Genomic DNA, 19,529 nt, shown 5'->3' on the forward strand with positions numbered 1-19,529 from the left:
CAATGTTCTTTTCTAGATCATGCATATACTTGCTCATAACTCTAACAACTTGTGAAATGTCAGGCCGCGTACACACCATCGCATACATCAAACTCCCAACTGCATTAGCATATGGGACTTTTGCCATATATTCTCTTTCTTCTTTAGTCTTCGGAGATAATTGAGCACTAAGTTTCAAATGAGAAGCAAGTGGGGTACTTACATGTTTTGTGTTTTCATTTACACCAAAATATTGTAATACATTTTTCAAATATTGCTTCTGATTCAAACAAAGCTTGCCTCTCTGTCTATCTCTACTTATCTCCATACCGAGAATCTTCTTGGCCTCATCTAGATCTTTCATCTCGAACTCTTGATTCAACTGAGCATTCAGCTTATCTATCTCCTTTTGGCTCTTCAAAGTGATTAACATATCATCAACATACAAGAGTAGATAAATGAAAGATCCGTCATGCAGCTTCTGCAAATACACACAATTGTCATATTTGCTTCTTGTGTACTTCTGCCTTCTCATAAAGCTATCAAATCGCTTGTACCACTGCCTCGGGGATTGCTTCAATCCATATAGTGATTTGTTCAGCTTACAAACCCAATTTCTACCACCAGCATCTGTGTATCCTTCGGGCTGAGTCATATAGATCTCCTCTTCTAACTCACCATGCAAGAAAGCCGTCTTAACATCAAGTTGAGCTAGCTCCAAATTCAACTGTGCTACCAAGGCTAACAAAATTCTAATGGAAGAATGCTTCACAACAGGGGAAAATACATCATTGTAGTCAATTCCCTCCTTCTAAGCGTAGCCTTTAGCTACCAATCTTGCCTTGTAGCGAACATCTTTCTTACTAGGAGATCCATCTTTCTTTGCGAATACCCACTTGCATCCGATTGCCCTTATACCTTTCGGTAATTGTGCCAACTCCCAAGTATTGTTCTTCCGAAGAAACTGCATTTTTTCATCCATGGCGTTTTTCCATTTGTCACTTTCTAAGCTTTGCATTGCTTCTTGATAAGTGACAGGTATATCATCATCAACAACGGAAGGCGCGAGGCTACTATATCAAGAATCGAGCGGTCTACGAATTTCTCTCCGTGGCCTTGCAATCAAGAATCGGTTCTGGTGTACTTAATGGTTCTTGGGTCAGAACCTCTTCAACCTCTAATTCCTCCATTGTGGATGGAGAATTAGACTTATTAGCTGGGCAAATCCCCATCTACTCAAACTCCACATGTTTTGAAGTACACTCCACCTGCTGTAGAGTATCGCTTGTCTGAATATCTTCATCTGCTACCTTTTTCAATGTGGCAAATTCATCAAAGGTAATATCTCTGCTACAGATCATTTTCTTTGTGTTTAAGCACCAAAGACGAAATCCCTTAACTCCAGAAGTGATTCCTATAAAGAGAGCTTTCTTTGCTCTCGGATCTAATTTTGGCTCATTCACATGGTAATATGCAGTGGATCCAAACACATGTAAGGAATCATAATCTGTAGCCAGTTTTCCTGTAGCACCCCAAACCCGGCCCAGAAGTTATGGTCGGATCCGGCATGCCACATCAAAAAAAGTAAAAAAAAAAATATTTCCATTCTAAGTCCAGAAAATCGTACTTGATGTTCAAAATATTAATTCATTAAGGGTTAAAGTGAATGGAAGCTGTGCACCAGGTAGGAAACCAGAAAAGAGGTGGTGAGTCCATCGGACTGCTTAAGTACCAATCTCCCTTCAGATCAAATCCTAGACATGCATACCGCCATTGCCACACCTTAACGTCATAGATATTTCTAGGAAACCGGTTCGATTAAGTCATTTGAAGGAAAAGTGATTAATTTTGGAAAATACTTTCATTGCGGAAGCTTTGCTTGTTGTCGTGTTATTTTGAAATCAACCGTTGTTTTTGAAAACGCGCCCTAAAGCTATCCAATTTCAACAGTTAAAATAAGTATTACCTATCTTAGTAATACATATTAAAAACCACCAAAAATAAATAAGCGGCCTTATTACATTTAAAAGCCCAAACCCTCAAACGTAATTAAAAGGATGTCCAATTCACCAGAAGAAAATCAAACTTTCAGAACAGGTGGCCACTCCGAATTCCCTCACAGCTCCAAGCCCACTATGGTTGGGGATTTCCTGCGTGGATGAAAATAAAAGGGGTGAGTTTGGGGAAACTCAGTGTGTAAGGAAAACCCATTCAAAGTCCAAGTCAGCTCAAGCCTATTAAGCCTAAGCCCATTCAGTAATAGTGGGCTTGGGCGAGCCCTTTTCAGATTATAATAAAGCGGGCCTTAGCCCTTATTCAGAGATAACAAGTATGGCCCATAGGCCCATTTCAAAATACATGCAACATCAGTAACATATGCAAGCCCATTTGGGGAGACTACTCAACCCACCAACCACTACACTCCACCCGTACCAGCCATACACTCCATGTGGGGAATAGCTCAACCCACCCAGCCCAACACTCCACATTTGACCTTTTCTTTCGATTAACGATAGAATTGAGGCAAAGCCTCCAGTATGTGGACAAGCCACTTTCAGTACTTCCTCCGTCAATATCCCAATCCCATGCATCAGATAATAACAACATGACATGCAGTAAATAACAACAGTCAAACATGCATTTAGGTCAATTTAATCCTGGGGTATTTGGTAATTTATCTACTAGGGGTAAAGCGTAAATTTTCCACTTTTAAAGGTATTTCAGTAATTTATCTATTTTAGGGTTTTTCATGCATATTCTTACTTTTCACGTACTAATGTAATCACGCATCGAGGGTTCTTACGAATTGGGCCGTTGGCCCATCATTCCAATTTTGGCCCATTAAGCCCAAAAATATCGAGGGCACGTAAATCATGCACTTTGCAGTCCAAACATTGCAGCTTACCAAAAACATTAATCGATTTACCTCACGAGCATTCGCACACTCGCAAATCTAGAAAATACCGGTTTCGGCATTTCGCTTTTGCCGATCTAGACTAAGAAAGAGGGTGTTAGTTACACACATTTGCGACGATATCTTGACGAGATCCACACACGAACCGCCTACAATTGGATTACTAACACGTTAATCTAACTATTCAAATACGAACTACGTATTAATCCCTTACAATATTCGGTCAACCACACCTACAGATCATAGTAAGCTTATAAGAAATCAATAAGCAACTCATTAACAAATTTTTGTCAATATTTACCACATAATCATAATTTCACTGCAAGCTGTCTTTCTGAGCAACAGTCACTAAATCATTTATAACTAGAGCTACGAAACTCCAAATCAAGTTCCGTTAATTTTCCTGAAAATAGACTCATATATCTTCTATCCATAAAATTTTCAGAATTTTGGTTTAGCCAATCAATACCAGAAATTTCTCAAAGTTTCCCATGTTTCACTGTTTGACTAATCTGACCACCCTTCATTACGAATCAAATTTCTCATTGTACAGAATTCGAAATATGTTCTTGTTTATTTCATTAGAAACTAGACTCAATAAGCTTTAATTACATAATTTATTCAGCTTCTAATTCTTCTCCCACAATTTATGGTGATTTTCCAAAGTCACATTACTGCTGCTGTCCCAAGCAGATTTATTACCAAATCACTCTTTCATACACCTATCTTGCATGCATGTTATTTAAACATGTATATCACCAATCAGTCATCACATATCTATGATTTTTACTTAAGCATAATCTCCATTTCATCATTTTAAAGCACAACATGTTAGCCGATTTTTCCTTTAGCATCTAAGGCACATGCATGCTCATTTGTTTGGCTCAACTTCACCTATCTTCCATTTTTCATCAAAAGAACATCAAACAACAACCATTTCCTTCATTTTAATTCATGACTAAATGCTCACAACACAACTAAAAATCAAAATATGCTTCAAGAGTTAAGATAGAATCAAGAAGAACTCATGAACATCAAGATAGAAGCAAACTACCATGAACTTACCTTCAATTTTCTTCCCCAAGTGACCGAACATTTAAGAGCTTTCTCCTCTCCTTTCTCTTCTCTAACTTTAGGCTAGGATGAACAAAGATGGACAAAACATTGTTCTTTTCACCCCTTTTTCTTTTAATAAAACTTCATATTTCATCCATTTAATTCTTTAATACAAAAGACATGAATTTCTTATCATGAAACATTTACCTAAACCATTATCATGAAACATTTACCTAACCCATTATCATGGAATATTTACCTAATCCATTATCATGAAACATTTACCTAACCCATTATCATGGAACATTTACCTAACCTATTATTATGAAACATTTACCTAACCCATTATCATGGAACGTTTACCTAACCTATTATCAATTTGTATCAATTTGTACCATAAATTATGGATATCAAGTACTCATATTGTCTACAACAACATGATGGCTAGCCACTTCATGTAAAATGGGAGGTTTGTCATGCAAATCCTCCTATTTTGCACTCCTATTTATTTGGCCACTTCAATTTAGCCTATAGCATTTTCAAACATTTTCACATAAGTCCTATTTCATAATTTCACTCACAAATGACAAAATCAAAGCATGAAATTTTGTCAACATTCACAGAATTCCCGAAAATTGGGGCGTTACATTTCCAGACTATACCTCTATAGGAGTTTTTCTTTCTAATGCAGATGATGGCAAACGATTAACAAGATGGCCAGCGTATATCACAGCCTCAGCCCAAAATTGCTTGCCCAACCCAGCATTGGACAACATACATCGAACTTTCTCCAGTAATGTTCGATTCATATGCTCTGCCACTCCATTCTGTTGTGGTGTATCCCTAACTGTGAAGTGTCGAACAATACCATACTCTTGGCACACATTGAAGAACGGATCACTTTTATATTCCCCTCCATTGTCCGTCCTAAGCCGCTTGATTTTCTTGTCAGTCTGGTTTTCGATCATAGTTTTCCATTTAAGAAAAACTCCAAGCACTTCATCCTTAGTTCTCATAGTATACACCCAAACTCTTCTGGAAAAGCCATCAACAAAAGTAACAAAATAGTGTTTTCCTCCAAACGAAGGTGTTTTAGAAGGCCCCCACACATCTCGAGTGAACATATTCCAAAATACCTTTTGTATTATGGATAGCAAGGTCGAATTTCACTCTCTTTTGCTTTCCCAGAACACAATGCTCGCAAAATTTTAATTTGCAAGCCTTTGCACCTTTCAACAATCCTTGCTTTGCCAGAATTTGCAAAGATTTTTCGCGGCATATCCCAACTTCATATACCACAACTGCATTGAGTCCAATTCTTTATTACTGGAAGCTGCAGCGACTGCTCCAATAACTGTACTACCTTGGTAGTAATACAAGTTATTTTTCCTGATGCCCTTCAATATCACAAGTGCGCCAGATGTCACTTTCAAAACCCCATCTCTCATAGTAACAACTAAACCATTAGATTCTAAGGCTCCCAATGAGATGAGATTTTTCTTCAAACTGGGCACGTACCGAACATCAGTCAAAACTCTGGTTGATCCATCTTGATTCTTTAATTGGATTGAACCTATCCCAACAGTTTTACAGGCATTGTCATTGCCCATATAAACAACTCCTCCATTTAGTTCTACTAAATCAAAGAACCACTCCTGGTTAGGGGACATATGATAGGTACAACCCGAATCCAAAATCCACTCATCTGAATGGAACGACGATGATGATGCAACCAGTGATAGTTCAGAGTCACTAGTATCATGCTTTGCAACACAAGCATCCACAACAGCTTTTCCCCTATTCTTCAGCTTTGGACAATTTTTCTTCCAGTGGCCTTTCTCATGACAAAAGGCACATTCATCTTTCCCAAGTCTGGACTTTGACTTTGATCTCTCCTTCTGAGTTTTCTTCCGAATGTATGAACGACCTCGGACTACTAAAACTTTTGTATCTCTGATTGAGTTTTTCTGTTTGTCCTTCTTTCTCTGCTCATAACTGTATCTCGGACTACAATAGGGTCGAAAGCGTGTAATTTATTGTACTAAAAAATCACACAAAGTTCAATTCCTAGGGAAGAGAGGTGGATCACATGGATCTCTTAAATACCAAGTCTTTCCTTAGTCAGAATATCCCTTCTATAGTAATTTAATAGCACAATTAAATATTACTATTATACCCTCAAATATTGAAAGAAAAATAGGACAAAAAAGAACACAAGAATTTTAACGAGGTTCGGTAAATTATACCTACGTCCTCGGGCACTAACACCAGATGATAACTTTACTATCTCCAAAATATTATAAACAAATAGAATTCCTTAAGAATTCTCAAATGGGAGAAGAGAGAAAACTAAGAGAGAAAGATTGGTTGGGATGAATTGAAATGAGAAATGAGAAGGCCTATTTATAGTTGAGGTTCAAGGACCAAACAATAAATAGCCCTTATCTCAATGACCAAAAAAAAAATTATCCCATGCCACTTTTTCAAAGTCAACTTTAGGGTGCTAAACTTGCACCACTTGGATTGTTTGCCATTAAAATTGTCTGCCATTAATCATTAATGTTAACACACAAAGCACTTCAAAATAAAGTATCACTTTGTGAAAGAAGTTGAACAGAGCAAGAAAGTTACTTTGGTTTACTATAGCTTTGAAGATCAACTAGCGGATATTTTGAACAAGCCTCTGGGAAAGGCAAGGAAATCGGCTTTCACATCATGGTGGCAGAGGAGGAGTGTTGCGAGATGGTCAACCATGCAATAGCTCGCACAAATGGCGAACAATCAAAATGCGAATAACTTAGTGGACAATCATCTGACGAATTGCCTCGTAAACTATCACTATGTAGACCATCATGTGAACATGCAAACTATTATGCGGACAGTCCATATGATTCAAGCTTAGCGGACTGTCCAAGTGAGAACAAATTTGCCGACACATTAAGTTGCAATCTATATAGTGGGGTTGAAGAAATTGGAAGTATATCCGCAGAATGTGCCTGTGCCTTTGAATGAAAATGTTTTGGTGCACGCCATCGTGTGTTTTAGGTAAAACCAATCTTAGTTGGTAGATTTTTTATGTGTTTAGGTGATAAATGACATGCTTAATTTGTGTACAAGAAATAATTTTTTTCAAATTTCTAAGATTGTATTAGTGAGGTTTGTTGAGTTTACTTATAAAGAAACTCGTACATATTGTAAAGTTTGAAGAAAATGAAATATATATAACAGACTCGTTATACTGCTAAATCTCTGATTTGCTTTCTTTCTTTGCTCATAACACCGATTAGATTGCATCAACCTTATAAACGAGAGTAGGCTCACAAAAGTTAGCCACATTTACCGAGAAGGTAAGTGTTGTGCAGATCATTTGGCCAAAAGCTTTTAACCAGATGTATTTAAAACTAAAGTAGATGTGGACATTTTGAATAGCACCCAATTCACAAGAGCTAATTTCCAGCTAAAAAAAGAAACTCGTATGTACGAAATAATATGAATTTACTATATCTTTTTGTTAGGTAAATTGGGCAAGTGTATATACGTATAAGATCCTTTGCAATTTGTGGGAATGGAGTTTTATCTCAGGCACCAAATACAAATATGGTGGATCAACTCAGGGTGCAATTAACAACCTAAAAAAATAAAAAAAGAAGATAAGGCTCAAGTAGGTGGTAGAAATCTTATGAACTTCACAAACAGATCTGGATAGTCCTCCGAGAAAAGAGCACCAACCTGAAACCAATGGAACCAAGAGTTTGAGTTAGTTTGGGTTTTAAAACTTTCGGATCGTTTCGAGATAAATTTGGTTTCGAATCATTTCAAGCAAAATTAGTTTTGACTCAATTCAAGTTTTGTGAACTTTTTATTTTTAGATCGAGTTAAAAATTTAATATAAGTTTAAATTGGTCCGAGAAAAATTTTCTCTGTCTAGTTAAAAGTTGGTAGTTGTGACCAAAACAAGAGACATTACCTCCCTACAGAGCTTAATTATGTCCATGTGCTCCCTCTGGTACCTAAATATCACATCCATAAATCGTCTATAAACACTCTCATCACGTTCCTACATAGTAAGATTGCTTAAATTAGATATCCATAACCACCAAAATATTATGGGACAAAAGTTTCAGAATTTCACCTTTACTAGCCTTATAAAATCCAATGTTTCCGGAGGAGGCTGATGTTTGTCGACGGTAATTTCATATCCCTTTGGCAAAAAGAAATTAAATCCCTCAATTAAGTTGTTATGGCCTTTGAATAACTCTTTCACTCGCCCAACCACACCAGCTATGTCAGTCCTGTATGTATGTTTAAAGTAACATTAATCCAACTGATAATTCAAACAAAACTCGGCGTTTCATTTCTAAAGTGGAATACCTCTCAGTCCTGAAATCATTCATGATTTCACGAAACATCACCAACTTCTCTTCTTGATCCCCAAACGTCTCCATCACTTCCTTCATATACCTTTCGGCGGCATTTATAGTCGCTTCACTTGACGTGCTTCCCTCTCCACCGCCTCCGCCTCCTTCGGCTGCAACACCACCAGCCATCTCGTCTTGCCCGTCACTTAATAGGTAGAAATAAAAAATAATAATAATAAAGTCTTATCTTAATGTAATGATCCAAGAATCATAAACGACCAATACAAAGATTCAAGCAAAACATAAACAAATCATTCGATTCATAGTAGTAAACAAAACAAACAGATAACTATGCATTAAACCAAAAAGAAGGAAAGATTCAGCCTTAAAGCTAACAAATGATAAAAACAGAGAAATGAACAAAAGAAGAAAGCAACTTACGATTCAGCCTTCATTCCTGTAAAGCCAAGAACCAAAAAGAAAGTGAATTCTTTTCACATAGGATAGCAGTTATCTTTGAACAAATACAAATAAACCCTTTTCAAGAATTGCATTAAAGAAACTTACGAATAAAATGCGAAGAAACTAAACCAGATCGACCTTCTTTTTCTGATCCTTTGTGTTTATTATTTTCCTTTTTCTTTTTTTGGTGCGGCCAAAGAGGAAATCAAAACGAAAGAAAATGAAAATTGATCAGAAAAGAAAAGTAGTTATTTAAATAACTGGAGAAGAATAGAGGAGCCATACATTTCACATTTAGGCCCAAAGAATTTTTTATATTTATTTAAAGGTCAAAAAATTTCATTAACTCTTACAAAATTGCTACATTGTTAATAATATATCAATCGTTAAATTAAATTTTATAATTTATAAAATATAATATAAGTGCGAAAATTCTAACAGATCTAATTTATCATTAATTAAACCTTTAATTTCAATTTAATCATTGCCTGCCTTGTTTATTTATAATTCTGAAGTAAATATTTACAGTAAAAAAGAATTTAGTCATCCAATGGGCGCTCAAATATTTTTGTTTTAAATTTTTTTTAACTCGTTCTTGTACATTTTAAATAATTTTGTGAGCATGAAATTGTAATACCTTATACTTGGTCTAGACATTGAGTCAGAATAACATGACGCTACATCAAACATCGAACTAATATACATTCACACAACCTCAAATACATGCAACCATCGTCACTTTCAATTTTTAAGGGAGTATTGAGTCTTTAAAACCTTGGCAACATTTAAAACGACTTATCAAATGTTTATCGACATTAATAACAAGTTAATCATGCATGGGACCATCTAACAAAAATTACCAAAGAAATCATGTAGGTATTGATACCTAAGATTGAGTATCGATATTTATGAAGATAGGTATCAATACCATTAGAAAAATTGTATTTTTTTTTAGCATTTTGTTTCTTCACAAAATATTGGAACCAAACAAATTATCAATACAAATCAAAAAGTATCTATATTTTTTACCCCAAGTATCGATACTCGAAGAAGGGTATTGATATCAAATTAAGCTATTGGCTTCTTGCACATTCATTTCAACATGGAGGTATCGATACATATGCCCCGATTACCGATACCTCTGTACAATTTTCCAAAATCATAGCAAAACAAGGCATTTAACACATTCAAACATTTTCCCTTCAACATGCATCCACAACCTCATTATTTAACATCAAAATGAGCAAACTAAAATATCAAAGCAACATCAATAGTTAAATTCAAAACATTACTAATAAAACAATAACAAACATCCATCAAGTCCTATTAGTCTAAAATCACATCAACCATTTAAGATATAATAATAATCAACCAAAAACTCTACCACATTGTCCTATTCCCACAGTTCAAAGAATAGCAAAAATGTCGCCTACTCAAACAATAAAGCCTAACTTGGATCACTTCCTTGGAATTTTGCACCACTCACACCTATATATCCCAATGAATGGAGCAAAGCTCACATTCCCTTATCTCTCCAAACTATCCTGGCTTAGTGCCCAAATCACATCTCAAAGGTGAGTACTCACATAATCTTATGGCATGCCAACTATATCCAACGGTCTCAAAAGGTCACAAGGCCAAAATATTCACAATTAAAACACACATTTACTTACCGTTTTCTGCACACATTCACTACACATTTGCATTATTAGCACAACATCATCACTCTCATTTGGAATGTATAACATATCCACAATTAACACATTTCACAATAGCCACACAACATATATTTCATATCACATTAACGCATCATAATACTTAAACCACATCTCATAATTACATAACTCACGAAGTTAATGAGGGAAATAAGAAAAATAACACTCGAAACTTAGGATAGGGGTTTAGGCTACTCCTAACTCCCACTTAACACTATGAATCGTGTCTACAAGCAGCGATTTCAAACACTCACCGTTCGCACTTTCGCCTAGTTCCCAAAAGCCTAAACTAGCTTTTCCTTTCCTTTTGCCTTGCTCATCAAAGGCTCCAAAAGTTCCGAATCTTCACCAAAATAAATCATAAAGCAAACACAATTAATATTCAGCCATAGACTCACCTAAAGCAACCAAAAATGCAGGCCTAAGCTAATACCTCTTGAAACTGAATTTTTTTACTAACATAGCCAAAACGCAAAAATCTCAATTCCTACTCGTTCCCTTTGCTTAAAATCGATTCCAATCATTAGATTCTACTCTTGGTGGATTCTCTTACAAACTCCAGCGATTATCAGGGCACCAATTACCTTAAAACTTCAAATCAACCTTAATGATAGACTTAATTGGAAGAATACAACATTTAATTCAAACAATAGAATCCCAAAAGACTTCCATACATAATATAAAACTTCTCAAGTATGGCGGGCAACTTACACCACCTTTAATTCTAGATACACGAAGCTCTCTATCTTGGCAAGTCGCTAGGGGGTTCAAATGATTAATCGATCGATTAACCGAACCAAACTAGTACTAACTAAATTAACTGAACTTTTTAATCCTTTAATTGTTAACTGAACAGAAATTTTTTCAAAAAAATTTAATCGAACCGAAATATTTTGGTTAATTTGGTCGGTTAACCGAATTGATCGAATTTTTTTTTGTTAAAACAAGTATAAAACATATCAAAAATAAATAAATTGATAATATTCATTTGACCGAATTAATTGAATTAAAATTACATATAATTTGTATTATTAATTATTAAGTTCAGTTAATTCGATTAATTACCCGATTTCAAATCGAACTAACCGATAACTGAACTTTCAAAAAAAGTATTAACTGATCTCCGATCAATTAGCTAAATTATATTGGTTCGGTCGGTTAACTCGGTTTTAACCAAAATTTGAACACTTTTACGGTACGCTATGGTGGATTCCGTATTCTATCACACTATTTGGGAACTCATTCAAAAAATGCCCCGAAGGCATACCTAAATTTCACCAAACGGCTAACTAATAACTTGTCAACAAGGCTTTCCATATAGGACCTCGTATAAAACTTACATAATTCACCAAACAAGCTTTCCAGATAATTTATCGCTCAGTTTTTCTAGATTACTTTGCCATTAAAGCTATTCAGGTATTTCACCACAAAGGCTTTTCGAATCATCCGTGTTTACTATCCTGGAGAACTATTCTCTGTGGATGCCATGGGGCCTCTCCCACGTGGTCTTACACCTGCACGCTCTCTTAGCTTATCATCATATAATGCAATGGCCATGGACTTTCCACATATATATTTCGTGATCTGCCAATCCAATTAGTAAGTATAACTGTCTTGTTAGAGGCTACACAATATATCTCCTCTTCGCAGTGCTCTGCATGTCTAGTTAGCAATACAACTATCATATCGAAGGCTACATGAACATATATATGTATATTTTTTTCTTCACATTTATACATATTGTAGACTCGTCTGTACTAGACTCGTACCATAACAAAGGTCTTTTCCTTAGACTTTGGCCATACACACACATGCAACTCTTATTACTATTATCCACACATTCCAAAGGCGACATACCCACTCTCTAACAGTAGAGGCACTTATTATGCAACGTCATATTCATACAACTATCAATACTCTTCTTTTACATCTATTCAGATATTTCTCATGGAGAAATGCTTATCTACAGAGGTATGAACCATTTATTCGAAATAAAATGATATACAGAAGTCAGTTCTAGAGACTAGCCAGAGACTCACATTTATCTCGACTTAGAATGCCTATTTCAATCATCTTTCCTAATCCAGTAGCCGTCACTACTCAAAAGATCATAGAATCCCATTAAAACCTTATTTACTGATAGGTTACTATTATTTCATCTATACACAACCCTCATGTTGGGTCTTCCACTCAAAACACATTGTTCGTACATCTTTTACACATCCCTACTTTTTACTTTCATAACATGCAGAGCAATCAAACTTACCAGAAGGTTGAATAATCCATTGACTTAGAAAACCTTAGCTTTAGCTTACCAAAGAAAAATAGGAGGAGGTTTAGAATGAAAAGGAATAACCAAAATGCAATTAGAAGAGAAAAAAACCATCTGAATGCACCCCCTTTCACCATGTATATACTCCCACTCCCTTATAATGGATTTTAACAAGTGGAAATATTAACTGAGTTTGTCCCCCGGTTTCCCAACAAGATCTGAGGAAAATAAAGGGAAATCCTACTAGTTTGACGTTATGGTAAACCAGTCAAGAAGAGAGTCAAATCAATCTGGTTAACTCCCAACTAATCTTGTTACAAGAACCAACTGAATAGTGCTCATACAAACCAGACGTACTTCATCTTGGCGGTGACTTTCATATGGTGTGATCTTAAAGACAATTAACGCTTCCTACAATTTTTCCCATACACTTAATAAACTCTTCGAGTTTCAGCCAAGAACTCTGAGGCATAATCTTTCTTCACTTGAAGATATCTTGGACCAACTTCTTAGATACTGACAACGGGCAGATACCGTCACGCTAGAATACATCAATACTCTATCTCGCTAACGAATTAGCCGGGTAGCGGATATGCTACTATAATGCGCCAAAACAGTTAATGTGCATATATTATTCTCTCAAATTGGATCCGTTGAATTTAGGGTGTGACATAGTCGAATCATAAAATTCAACTTGACTTGAATTCAAAATAAATCAAATTACTTATTTAAGTTAACTTAAAAAGATAGAATAATTGGAATAATTCGATTTGATTAACTCGAGATTCAAAAAAAAAATTGAGCTGAATCGAGTTTTGCTCACCCTACAAATAAACTTGTATTTATACAAAATATACATAAGGATTAATGAATGAAATATGAACAATCACAAAGTTTATGCGAAAAAAAAAAGAAAAAGAAACCTTCTCTTATTATATATACATATATATTTATATCAAACATAAAATTTGAGATAACAAAACATTTGTTGGATACATTAAGTTATGCTTAGCAAATAACTTACGCAATAACATAAAAATAAAACCATGAAAAGTTAAGGCTAAATATTTTCAAAATTTGAGCCCAACATTTTAGAGGTTGTTTCTATAAGGACCAAAATTTTCAAAATGGTCATATAAGGTTGAACCTTTACAAATTTGCTCAAATAAAGGTCAAAGCCTTTAAAATGGTTAAATATGAGTCAAACCTTTTTAAAATGCTTAAATAAGGGTCAAACATTTTCGGAAGTGCTTAAATAAAGGATTCTCAAATATCATATACCAAATTTCAAATTATGTTTTTATTATTTTATTTTCTTTTCAAACAATATCTAATTCAGTTGTTATGTGTTTTATTCAATATACGTCAATATTCACCTAATTTTAGTACAAACTAGATTAAAGTGCATGAACCCTTATTTGAGCAGTTTTCTAAAGGTTAGGCCCTTATATGATCATTTCAAAATATTTGACCCATATGTGAGTAACCCTTAAAAGGCTGAGCCCTAATTTGAGCATTTAGCCAAAAGTTAACATTACTTCCTTCAAAAGTCTATTTGGACAGCACGTAGTAATTGAATGAAAGTGTAATTACTTGGGTAGTAACTATACTCTTGTAATTACAAAGAATTGTAATTCCCTAAATGTGTTTGGCTAAAAGAGTGTAATTACATTTAATCTCTTATGTCGTGTTTGGTAATACAAATTGTAATTACATAGTTACATAATTTATATTTTTAAGAAATATTAATTATTATAAAAATTATTAGTTTGATAAAATAATTTCTAAACAACAAAATTAAAATAAAATCATCATATGTATTATGTTAGTCTAAAAATTAGTTGATAATATGATTATAGGATAAATCCCAAAACTAAACATGAACTATGGTTTAATGTGCAATTATATACATTAACTTTGATTTTATACAATTTTAAACATGAAATTTGATTTGATCCAATTCTTTTAAATTATTAACGAAATTATTGATATAACATCATTTTGTATTCATCTATTGCATACATAAATAATTATATTTATCCAATATAAATATAAATTGATATATTTATTTTTAAATGTGTATGATTATTTCAAACTTAAAGTTTGACGTATACATTTGGACCATTGTTAGAGTTTCACGTGTATAATTGCACCAATTAACGTTTATATATTCAATTGCACATTAAACCAAAGTTCATATATAATTTTAAGATTTAACCCTTATAAAATTGATTGAGTAAAATATGTTGAATTATTTTATAATTGTTATGAATATCTTATTAAGTAGATGTCCATCATTATCAAGATAAAATTTGATGTACTTTAAATTCTAATAGTTATTAGAATTAGATCTCTACTTATTTTATACTTCTTATACCTATAAATAGAGACTCTGATGAAGCATTGTGATCATCCCTTTAAATTCTCGATTACTTTCATATTTTCTTTGTTCTTTATTCTCTCCATCTCTCTTTATTTTATAACACGTTATCAGCACAATCTTGCTCTCAAAGTGATAGTTCATTTTATTAATGATCAAATTTATCCTTTATGATTTTCAATATCTTTGATGGCAAGATGCAAAGTTTTTACAGGAAGTTTTTTTTATTTAATGTTTCATATCTTATTATTATTTTTCATTCTTTCAGCATGAAATTGCATTGATTTATATGTTACACGCATCAAGCCAATAAATTGTAAATACTCCCCATTACAATTGATTTTTGGTCAAGAGTTAGATGTGCGATATATGTTCCAACTGCTCCACCACTACGCACAAAGATAGGTCGTCATAAGAGATTGAGAATGTATATTTATGAGCCTCCTTATAATATTTTTGAACTATTAATTTGAGATTTATTATGACATGAGTTGTCAATTTTCCCAACATTAGGGGGAGAGAGTAAAAAGTTGGATCAATAAAGTACTTGAAATGAATTATCAATGTCTAAGATCCTCGTACAAAGCAGTGTGAACCAGAAGTTCAACAGATAATTCATTTTACAAATCAACTGCCAGATTTATTAAATCTCACATACCAGCTGAAAATGTTCCAATACGAATTGATGTCCTAATAGGGCAAATTGTTAGTGCAAAAGAAAATAATTCATGCCTGAAGCGTGGAAGACCAATCGGTTCCAAAGATAAAAATCCTCATAAAAGAAAAGGAGAAAATATTTAAGATGGTCATATAGTGGAAGCAGGGGTTCTTGGAGAGACCCATGACATAACTAATTATAAAACTTAAGAAGAGATTTAGGTACCTAAAAGTGAAAATGAAAATGATGAAAATAAAGAGACCTCGATAAGTTATGTCAATACGAGAAAAAATATGGAACCGAAATAAAATGTAGTTGTTGACAACAATTTTGCTTATAATATTACTATTGAAATAATAAAAGAAAATGAAAATCCTGAACCTAAATCTATTGAGGAATGTAAAAATAGAAAAGATTGGTCAAAATGAAAAGATGCAATTCAAGCATAATTGAATTCACTTTCTAAACATGAAGTTTTTGGACCTATAGTCCAAACACCTAAAGGTGTAAAGCTTGTAGGATATAAATGGGTACTTGTGCAAAAATGAAATTAAAATAAAATGAAATCGTAAGATATAAAGCACGACTTGTAGCACAAGGATTTTTGCAAAGGTCCGTCATTGATTATGAAGAGACATATTCTCTTGTGGTGAATGTAATCACGTTTAAATATCTTATTAGTTTGGCAGTACATGAAAAACTTGACATGCATATAATGAATGTTGTTACAGCCTATTTATATGGTACACTTGATAGTGAAATTTATATGAAAATCCCTGAATGATTTAAAATCCCAGAAGGATATAAAATTTCACGTGAAAATTGCTCAATCAGATTAAATAAAAGTTTATATGGATTAAAACAATCTGGGTGTATGTGGTCCAATTGTCTTAGTGAATACTTGTTAAAAGAATGTTACAAAAATGATTCAATTTTTCCATATGTCTTTAAAGAAAGAATTTGAGATGAAAAATTTTGGAAAAATAAAATTTTGTCTTGGCTTACAAATCGAGCATTTAAAAGATGGAATTCATATTCATCAACTAACTTATACCAAAAAGATATTAAAGAAATTTTACATGGATAAAGCACACACATTGAGTACTCCAATGGTTGTACGATCATTAGATGTGAATTAAGATCAATTTCGTCCTTATAAGAATGATGAAGAGTTTCTTGCTCCTAAAGTATCATATCTAAGTGTCATAGGGGCATTGATGTATGTTACAAACAACACAAGACCTGATATAGCTTTCGCTGTAAACTTGTTAGCAAAATTTATTTCTTCTCCAACACGTAGACATTGAAAATAGAGTTAAACGTATATTTAGATATCTCGGATGGACCATTGAAATAGGGTTATTTTATTCAAATGATTCAAAATCTTAAACTATTTTATTATTTTAATTATGCTATAATAATTACTTGAAATAATTTATTTAAAACAAAAACAGTTAAAAAAACCCACAAAAAACTTATTTAAATTTTTAATTTTTTTCAATTTTCTTTTTGTTCTCGTGTTTTTATTTTGACTCTCCCTTACCTACCTAAGCATCTCGCTTCTATTGTTCTTTCTCTCTTCCACGACCCCCTCCCAAGAAAACCAGAAAAGAAGTTTCTTTGCTTTTCCTTTGTGCAAAATCTGGAAAGAAAGTTTCATTAATGCAATTTTTGAAATGGGTTTTTTTCAATTTCTTCAAAGAATTCACTTTCTTTTTGGCTCTTGGATTTACAGGGTTGAAAGCTGAACCGTAAGTTGTTTTCTTCTTTTGTTCATTCCTCTGCTTTTTATCATCTTTTCGCTTTTTTTTTCTTAGTTACTGTTTCAGCTTTAATGGCGCTTTTGGCTGCAATTTTTTGGGGGGATTTGAATTTGAGTGGTGGTTTGCTTATGTTTTTTATTTGACTTGGTTTGCTTGAATCTTTATGTTGGTGGTTGGTCTTTTATGAATCTTGGATCGTTACATTAAGAAATCCCACTACGTTCTTTTTAAGACCAATCACCTGTTTAGGGTTTTTCTATTGGTCTTCTGTTGAAATGGATGTGGTTCTAATTTTTCTTTTATATTTCCACCTATTAAGCGATGAGCAAAACGAAATGGCTGGTGGAGGGGAAGGGGGAGGAGGAAGCAAACCGACTAAAAAATCTGCTGAAGCGTATCTGAAGGAAGTCAGGGAGATGTTTGAGGATAAAAAATACAAGTACGACATGTTCCTTGAAGTCATGAAGTATTTCAGTAATCAAAGGTAACCCCTTTTGGAGTTCAAATCTTCAAAATAAGAGTTTTTTTTTTTTTTTAAAAACATAACACGATGTATAACTATTTGATTATTTTATTCACTACATAGAATTTTAATAATAATAAAAAATTAATTTACTCTTTAATATAATATATATAAATTAATTTATTATTTTTTAATAAAAAAAGACAAAATGTATTCTTACACATGATACATGAATCTAAAGTATCAACATATCTTTGGTGTTATGCAGGGCTGACATAGTGTGTGTGATGGGGCGAGTGAAAGAGTTATTGAAAGGGCAAAACAACTTGATTCAGGGATTTAATTTGTTTCTACCGAAGGGATATGAAATTAGCGTGGACGAGGAGAAGGCTTCTCCGGAAGAAAAGATTTCTGAATTTGATGAAGCATTTGATTTTATAACGCTAATAAAAGTGAAATACTGAAACCATTGTCCCATAAGATTCGGATAGCAATTGCAATATCTAATTGATGCAATCTTACTATGCAGGAACGTGATGAGCATGTTTATACATCATTTCTGGATCTTGTAAATAAGCACTGGGGGGAGCAGGACGTAATTAAGTTCTATATTATGAATTTAAATACAAATTTAATCTAACTCGACTTAATCTTACTTAATTCTTTGTTTCATTGTTCTTTCAGGTTGCTTCTATTTTTTGGGACCATCCAGATTTGCTTGAGGAGTTCAAAATTTTTTAACACACCGGAATTGTATTTGTCCCCATCACTCCCACAAATTGCAAAGGATCATATAAGTATATACACATGCCCATAACAGCACCACCAAAAGTTACATTTTATTTTGTCCATTGAGTTTTATTCCACGTATTTAAAATTAATATTTTTAATAATTTAATTTTTAAATATGCTTAATAACTTATTTTGTTTAGTACGGTACCTAAACTATTAATTTATGTATTATGATGGTACCTAAAGTTAATACCTATAATAAATGTTAAACTAGACCTACTCATAGGTCGGCCCGAAGGCTTGCCTAAACTGTGGGTGAGCTTGGGTAAAAATATAGGCTTGAAAAATAGGTTTGGACAAAAAAAATAAGGCCCATTTAAAAAACCGGTCAAGTCTCGGGTAAGGCATTATTGGCCCGAGCTTCACTAAAGGGTAAAAAAATTTGGTTTTTTTTAATATTATTTTCTTATTGTTTTCTTCCTGTTTTGCTACCATTTTACTATTATGTTTTACTACTATTTTGTTGTTATTGTTTGGATATTGTATAAAACTTAATTTTTGTTAATTTTGTTATTATTTTAAAGAAATTTGTTAAATTTATTATTTTAAAGACATTTGCTTGTTAAGTTGCATCTATCTTGGTGTTATTTAACTATACATATTTTTAAAATTTATTTTAAATTTGTTGGGAAATATTTATTTTGATGTTTTTAGTATTTTTGATGTATTATATATTTTTAAAATTATATAAAATAATATAAAAATTAATATGGGCGG

The 19,529-nt window shown here is 33.3% G+C and overlaps 2 protein-coding genes across 3 annotated transcripts; one reads left to right on the top strand and one right to left on the bottom strand.

The window, feature by feature from the left end:
* Positions 1–7,504: 7,504 nt before the first annotated feature.
* LOC108456526 (paired amphipathic helix protein Sin3-like 2) lies at positions 7,505–9,089 on the bottom strand. Of its 2 annotated transcripts, XM_017755082.2 has the most exons (6): positions 8,875–9,089; positions 8,749–8,764; positions 8,321–8,512; positions 8,082–8,241; positions 7,917–8,006; positions 7,505–7,678 (listed from the first exon to the last, which is right to left on the bottom strand). In XM_017755082.2, the coding sequence occupies exons 2-6, from the start codon at positions 8,760–8,762 to the stop codon at positions 7,607–7,609; spliced, it is 528 nt and encodes a 175-aa protein (XP_017610571.1). In that variant the 5' UTR covers positions 8,763–8,764; positions 8,875–9,089; the 3' UTR covers positions 7,505–7,606. The 2 variants fall into 2 exon arrangements, with proteins under 2 accessions (XP_017610571.1, XP_052875084.1); XM_053019124.1 differs by lacking the exon at positions 8,875–9,089 and having other exon boundaries at positions 8,749–8,872.
* An 8,222-nt stretch (positions 9,090–17,311) lies between these two features.
* LOC108456517 (paired amphipathic helix protein Sin3-like 2) lies at positions 17,312–18,910 on the top strand. The gene is made up of 5 exons (XM_017755075.2): positions 17,312–17,545; positions 17,877–18,041; positions 18,289–18,472; positions 18,550–18,615; positions 18,705–18,910. Exons 1-5 carry the CDS (start codon positions 17,457–17,459, stop codon positions 18,759–18,761), a joined length of 561 nt encoding a protein of 186 aa, XP_017610564.1. The 5' UTR covers positions 17,312–17,456; the 3' UTR covers positions 18,762–18,910.
* Positions 18,911–19,529: the final 619 nt, after the last annotated feature.

The sequence above is a fragment of the Gossypium arboreum genome, chromosome 9 (assembly GCF_025698485.1).
Source record: "Gossypium arboreum isolate Shixiya-1 chromosome 9, ASM2569848v2, whole genome shotgun sequence".
Taxonomy (NCBI): domain Eukaryota; kingdom Viridiplantae; phylum Streptophyta; class Magnoliopsida; order Malvales; family Malvaceae; genus Gossypium; species Gossypium arboreum.